Source organism: Lipotes vexillifer, unplaced genomic scaffold (genome assembly GCF_000442215.2).
Source record: "Lipotes vexillifer unplaced genomic scaffold, Lipotes_vexillifer_v1.1 scaffold713, whole genome shotgun sequence".
In the NCBI taxonomy this organism is placed as follows: domain Eukaryota; kingdom Metazoa; phylum Chordata; class Mammalia; order Artiodactyla; family Lipotidae; genus Lipotes; species Lipotes vexillifer.
Window position 1 is genome coordinate 1,058,904 of NW_006773157.1, and position 7,372 is coordinate 1,066,275.

The 7,372-nt window shown below is 41.5% G+C and overlaps 1 protein-coding gene across 1 annotated transcript in view; it reads left to right on the forward strand.

The window, feature by feature from the left end:
* The window catches only part of DIS3L (DIS3 like exosome 3'-5' exoribonuclease), a 33,375-nt gene that overhangs the window by 11,692 nt on the left and 14,311 nt on the right, over nucleotides 1–7,372 (forward strand). Inside the window, exons 4-6 of the mRNA XM_007448140.1 lie at nucleotides 735–870; nucleotides 4,873–5,049; nucleotides 6,387–6,465. Coding sequence (XP_007448202.1) covers nucleotides 735–870; nucleotides 4,873–5,049; nucleotides 6,387–6,465 — 392 coding nt within the window. The remainder of the gene's footprint in view (nucleotides 1–734; nucleotides 871–4,872; nucleotides 5,050–6,386; nucleotides 6,466–7,372) is intronic.

Below are 7,372 nucleotides of genomic sequence, written 5' to 3' on the forward strand. Positions count from 1 at the left end.
GGTCATATGTGAGTACTCACACTTACTAACTACACAGCCTTGCACACAGTCAGTACTCAGTGAATTTTTTTTTTAATTCTAGAACTAAAGGAACCTTACATAGCATCTTAATTTGCAGAAAGGGAAACAGATGCCTACAGAAATTGACTCTCTGAGTTAATCCACTTCGTTGGACATATGATCCTTTTTAGAATACATGTCCCCAGACCTAGACTCCATTTTCCAATTCAGATTCTTTTCAGGAAGATTTTCAGACATTTCATATTGGTGGTGCCATATTGGATTTTGTCTTTATTGGATTATGATCTTCAGCTACTTGCAGCCTAGTTTTTCTCTTAGCCAAAGACTTGTTTCTTCACCTTTTAAGCCTCTCACAATTTAGCTTATCATCCCTGTGGTGCTGTGTGGCTCGTCCCTCCAATTAAAATGTGTTAAAAGGTGGCAGAGCCTCACGGTTGCTAGGCCATATCAAGAAATGAAAGCGGTTTCTGTGGTGGTTGGATGTCTTAGAGAAGAAGAGATGTCAAGCACTTTCTGATTCATCTTTGTATCCCCCAGTGTACCCAACCCAGGACATCTTTATAATGGGTGCTCAGGAAGTATTTGTTAAATGAATGAACGAATGACTGTCTAATAAACCAAAGGATAAAAGATTAAAAGCCAGGTGTGAAGTTCTGAACAAGAGCTTGGGTTTGTCTGCCTCAGGAGGGCTCACGTGCCTTCTTGCTTTCTAGGAGCATCTACAATGCAGCCACTTGGTACTATCACCACTGCCAAGATAGGATGCCAATCGTTATGGTGACAGAAGATGAAGAGGCAATTCAGCAGTATGGAAGTGAAACGGAAGGAGTGTTTGTGATTTCCTTCAAGGTATTTCCAGCTGGTGTGTCTATATAAGTATGTGTGTGTGCATGAGTGTGTGTGTCTGCGTGTGTTCATTTCCATAGTAGTGCCCGTGAGGCTCTAGATGGCTTTGGCAGTATAGAAAAGGGAAAATAAAGAATGAAGGAAAGGAATAAAGACACAGACCTACTAGAGAATGGACTTGACGATATGGGGAGGGGGAAGGTTAAGCTGTGACAAAGCGAGAGAGTGGCATGGACATATATACACTACCAAATGTAAATAGATAGCTAGTGGGAAGCAGCCGCATAGCACAGGGAGATCAGCTCAGCTCGGTGCTTTGTGACCACCTAGAGGGGTGGGATAGGGAGGGAGGGAGGGAGACGCAAGAGGGAAGAGATATGGGAACATATGTATATATATACCTGATTCACTTTGTTATAGAGCAGAAACTAACACACCATTGTAAAGCAATTATACTCCAATAAAGATGTAAAAAATAAAAATAAATAAAACGTGAAAACTGAAAAAAATAATAATAGTTTAAAATTAAACTAAAATTTAAATTTAAAATAAAAAATAAAAAAAGAATGAAGGAAGACTTTAAGAAGTTCCATGTCTTCATCACTCTCCAACTAATTAATCTTGAGTTTGCCAAATTTGGGCAAACTCCCTGTGACTGTAAGGCCTCCAGTATCCAAGACTGCAGCCCAATAAACTCCAGTTCATAGTAAACTCATGTTTATAGTTATAATAATAATACTAGTAGTAATGATGATGATGATAGGTTGAATCTGATAAAACTGCCAATATTCTGTTGTTTTTGACTTACAAAATGGCTATTCTACATGGTTCCACCTAAGAATAATACCCAGCGTTGATCTATGCCAGGCACTGTTCTGAGTGTATTATTTCATTTAATTCTTGCAACAACCCTGAGGCAGGTGTTATAATCCCCATTTTATTGGTGAGGAAGCTAAAGCACAGAAAAGCTAAGCAACTTGCCCAGAGTCACAGGGAGAAAGTGCTGGAAGTGGGTTAGAGCCCAGGCAGTCTGACTGCAGCACTCTGAACCACCATGCTGCCTCCCAGACTGTCTTTCTGAATACGCACAAGACATAGGTTTTGTTTTTTAACATCTTTTTTTTTTTAACATCTTTATTGGGGTATAATTGCTTTACAATGGTGTGTTAGTTTCTGCTTTATAACAAAGTGAATCAGTTATACATATACATATGTTCCCATATCTCTTCCCTCTTACATCTCCCTAACATCTTTATTGGAGTATAATTGCTCTACAATGGTGTGTTGGTTTCTGCTTTATAACAGAGTGAGTCAGCTATACGTATACATATATCCCCATATCTCCTCCCTTTTGGGTCTCCCTCCCACCCCTCTAGGTGGTCACAAAGCACCGAGCTGATCTCCCTGTGCTATGCAGCTGCTTCCCACTAGCTATCTATTTTACATTTGGTAGTGTATATATGTCCATGCCACTCTCTCACTTCGTCCCAGCTTACCCTTCCCCCTCCCCGTGTCCTCAAGTCCATTCTCTACGTCTGCGTCTTTACTCCTGTCCTGCCCCTAGGTTCATCAGAACCATTTTTTTTTTTAGATTCCATATATATGTGTTAGCATATGGTATTTGTTTTTCTCTTTCTGACTTCACTCTGTATGACAGACTCGAGGTCCATCTAGCTCACTACAAATAACTCAATTTCATTCCTTTTTATGGCTGAGTAATATTCCATTGTATATATGTGCCACATCTTCTTTATCCATTCATCTGTCGATGGACACTTAGGTTGCTTCCATGACCTGGCTATTGTAAATAGTGCTGCAGTGAACATTGGGGTGCATGTGCCTTTTTGAATTATGGTTTTCTCAGGGTATATGCCCAGTAGTGGGATTGCTGGATTGTATGGTTGTTCTATTTTTAGTTTTTTAAGGAACCTCCACACTGTTCTCCATAGTGTATGTATCAATTTATATTCCCACCAGCAGTGCAAGAGTGTTCCCTTTTTTCCACACCCTCTCCCAAAACATAGTTTTAAAGGCCAGTCTTATTTGTCCACTGTTCCTCACTCTTCTCTACTTGTGACCATGGGTGGGGGTCAGTACGGATAAAGGAAGGGGTGATATGTGATACTACTAATGTGAAAGCTGTTGGACCAGTTTGGTGTACATGTAACAAATAGAGGCAGCATTATTGGTGACAGTTTTTTGAGCTGTCTTAAGGACACAGTTCTCCTATTTCTTAGGTACCTTTTCAGAGAGTAGGAGCCTGTTAATCTCTAAATAGATTACTGATCTCAAAACAAAAATATAAAAAATAGATTACTGGTCTCTTCTGCCTGCCCAGTTGGTCAGTCAGGTTCCAATGGTTGATATTGTTTTTTGATTCAGAAACTAGACTAAGGCCCTCCATTACCCCTGTCAGTTTACAGAAAGTCTAGTTGGATTTTGAATTGTAGATCCTATGAGGGTTCCCATTTGCCTGTATTGCTAAAGATTTGCCAATAGAATTTTCTTGCCCTGCTATAAAAAAGTGTTCTGGTATGCCAGAGAATTCCAGGGGCGCTGGATATTAATGGCAGTGTCACTTATTTTTTCTGTTGCAATACATCATGTCTTGTTCCTGCAGAAGACAGTTGACTAAAATTATATTTTTCTACTTTTTATGAAAATTACTTTTCTCTGTAGTCTGGCAGCATCGTACAGTTTGATTTTGTATAGCATTTCCTAAGCAAATTGTGTGACCGAGGGCTTCATAGAGGTGTATGATAGCAGAAAAAAAGAGATGCTATGAAGTTCAGATGAGCAGGAAGCCCAGAATTTTCTGTGGAGACTTGAAGGTAGATGGGGAAGAGTGAGGACAATAAATCCCTCTTGAAGAGTTGGTTCGTAGTGGCAAAAATTTGGTGTTGATGAGTAATTAGTGACCATAGAATTGCAGTGACGTTAGCACAGACAGAACTTCTGGAAGGACTAGAGAAAGAAAGGAAGCAATTTGAACAAGACCCTGAAATTAGTGGGAGCAGTGCTGGAGTTGACAATAAGGATAATTGACTACATTTTAGTTTGAGAAAAGAGAATGTGCCAGCCTCTACTTTAGGCTTAAAGTTGAGTTAAAATCATACATAAGTTTGATTTTATTTAGTGAGAGTCCACCATGCGAGGGCATGTATTCTGGACACAGGAAGTAGATGGAGCACAGTCAGCCTCACCACACCAGCCCCCTGTGGGTGGTCGCCTTGGTGTCTTGTCTAGGGCCTCTCTGAAAGTTACACCAAGAAGTGCAATAATATTCAATAATGTTCTACTTGGAGGGGACCATGACACTTGTTTCAGAATTATGTTTCGTACTGGGTTGTCACATTGACAGAGCATCAAGTGCCCCCACATGAAAAGTGTGACTACATCTGTATAGTCACAAAAGAAGACGCAGTCCTTGGGGAGTTTATGAGGCTGGAAAGCCTAACACCAAAGAACAGAAACATCTTTCCCCTTCTCTGCTCATCCAAGATTGCCAGGGGGTTGGGGGAGGGGAGACACTTCCTTATTACACTTTACTCCCTTGCCACTTTTTGCCTGCTTATTTAGGTTTCTTATAAATTTCAGATATTTCAGGGTGAAAAAAAAGAGACAGTGCAGACGTAGGAGCTTTTCCCCTCCATTCACTGTGGGCCGTTATCTGCGGCAGTGAGATACGTGTAAAGACAGGCATCCCGGCCGTGTGCATGTACACGCATGTGTGTGGAGAGAGAGGGAGATTTGAAAGTGCAGAGTAATCAGGGAGGTAGAAGCGTTCCACAGTAGGAATGGCCTCCCTGGGTTCCTTTGGCAAGGCTGCAGGGATTAGTGAGATGGTAGAAATGAACTGGTAGCATGAGGCTTGGGAGGGTAATGCTCATGTAACACTTCAAAACTGCATGCCAGCAGCTCCTGTTCGGGACTTTTTGTAATGCTGCTATAACAAAGAATCATCATCTTCTGACCATGTTTCTCTTGTGCCTTTATTAAACGCAGAGTTATCTGGACAATTTTTGGCCTGATTTAAAGGCCACCCACGAGCTTTGTGAGTCTATCCTTCAGTCTCGACGAGAAAGAGAGAATGAGAGTCAGGAGAGCCACGGGAAGGAGTACCCAGAACATCTACCCCTGGAAGTGTTAGAAGCCGGCATTAAGTCTGGGCGCTACATCCAGGTGAGGGTGGTAATGGGGAATCGGCGCCAGGATCAGCCAGTGTGTTTCCTTCTCTTTACTTGCCTCCTGTCACAGCCCTCTGATTTCAAAGGCTGTCAATGAGACGGGCCTCAGTAGGCCAGGGCTGTCGATGTTCAGGGTGATGTGGGAGTCTCCTCTGTAGACAACGCCCTCCGGTTTGGACCTACTCTCTACTGTTCTTTCTTTTCTTTTTTTTTTTTTTTTTTTAATTAATTAATTTTATTTTTGGCTGTGTTGGGTCTTTGTTACTGTGTGTGGGCTATCTCTGGTTGTGGTGAGCGGGGGCTACTCTTCATTGCCGTGTGCGGGCTTCTCACTGCGGTGGCTTCTCTTGTTGCAGAGCACAGGCTCTAGGCACACGGGCTTCAGTAGTTGTGGCACGTGGGCTCAGTAGCTATGGCACACAGCATGTGGAATCTTACTGGACCAGGGCTCGAACCTGTGTCCCCTGCATTGACAGGCGGATTCTTAACCACTGCGCCACCAGGGAAGTCCCTCTAGTGTTCTTAATTACGTTACATATCGAGCATTGCACAAGTAGGTTTAAATGCCTCCTGTCACTGGGAAAGAATATATTTTTGAATCAAGGTCTGGAGGTTTGGCAGAATTTTAAAGTTGTTGAAATTTGGCTTCCTCATGCCTTTGCCATTTTCCTGCCTCTTTCAAGGTCCCCTTTGTGACCCCTCAAAACCCAGGAACCAGGTCCTGTCAGGGTCTTGAGAAGGAATCAAATAAAATTGCTATTCAGATTTCAACAGCTTTATATGCACTCGTGTGTGTGTGTGTGTCTGTGTGCACATACAGTTTTATCACATGCATAGATTTGTGTATTCACCACCATAATCAAGATACAGAACTGTTCTACCACGAATTTTACATTTTCTAACCAGCAACTCAGACAATTTTTATGCAGTCTGAAGGTTGAGCCTCCCACTGTAAACTCCTTCCCTAAAATGTGGGTGTTTTAATGAGTATATCTATGGAGAGGCTAATGCTTCCAATTGGTAATGAAGTTTACAGCATTCCTGGGAGGATATTTTATGGGAGAAGATTTTTTAAAGACTGCTCATCACTTAGGTAAGATAAATCCTGGCACTTGCAACACTTGGTATAGCTAAGAGTATGTCAAAATGATGGTACATTCTCTGGAGAAAATAAACTTTGGTGATGAATTATTATTCCTAAAGAAAGGGATCACAAACCTTATAAGAATATAATGGGGATATTTTCATTAAAATTTTTAACTGTACCTTTTGGAGGGTAAAGCAAGCAGAAAAGAAAATTTTCACATTAAATGATTTTTATTTTGATTTTAGGGAACTCTGAACGTCAACAAACACAGAGCACAAATAGAAGCTTTTGTTCGACTTCAAGGAGCCAGCAGTAAAGATTCAGGTTCAGTGTAAACCTTACATAAATTTCCGTACCACTTTTTTATTCTGATATTACACATTGAAGAAAGCAAAGTTGAAATTGTCACATCATATGCGCCATGTCAAATATCCCTACCTACACTGGCTGTGTGGGATCGTGGGTTGGTTTTTTTTCCTCCCCAGCTTTTTGTCTATAATTTCTGATTTTATGGTAATAACTCTAAAGAATGGTAATAGCTAATATTTTATTGAGTGCTTATTATATATCAGATACTGCTGTAAGCACTTAAAGTAGGTATTATTATTGTTTACCACCTTTTACACGTGAAGAAACTAAAATACAGAGAAGCAAAGTGACTTTACCAGGATCACTCACCTGGTACGCTGCGGGGCTAAGCCTGAGGCTGAGGCAGGCAGGCTGTGATTTTAAGATTTTGCCCTGTACTGCCTCACTGTGCTGTATTGCCTCATTGGAATTGTATCAAAAGTAACGTCAATGAAAAAAACTGTGTAAATAAGTTTTATCATAATAGAGTGTATTGTTAGTTCTGCAATGACAGGGTGAAAGTAACCCTGATAGATAGTCAAGGGCACCTGGTGAGGTTGAGGAGAATGAGAAGCAGTGGCTTAATCCAGGCTTCTGCTCATCAGACTTCTCCCTGTCAGTTCTGCAGTGTCCATAGTTCAGCAGCCTGCTGACCGCTCCCTGGCCGCATGGCCCCTGAAGTTATGGGAGAGAGTCCCAGTGTGGGCTTACATTGTCTCATGCAGGGAACCTACCTTAAAAGATGGCTGAGAGTGGCCTTATGAAAGCACATTATACAGCATGGCATAGCAGCAGTGTTTCTTCCTTCCTAACCTGCGAAACAAAAGTTTGACTTCGGTTTAACTTCACCTTTGAAAGGAGGGAGCTTTTATTTGCAGGAATG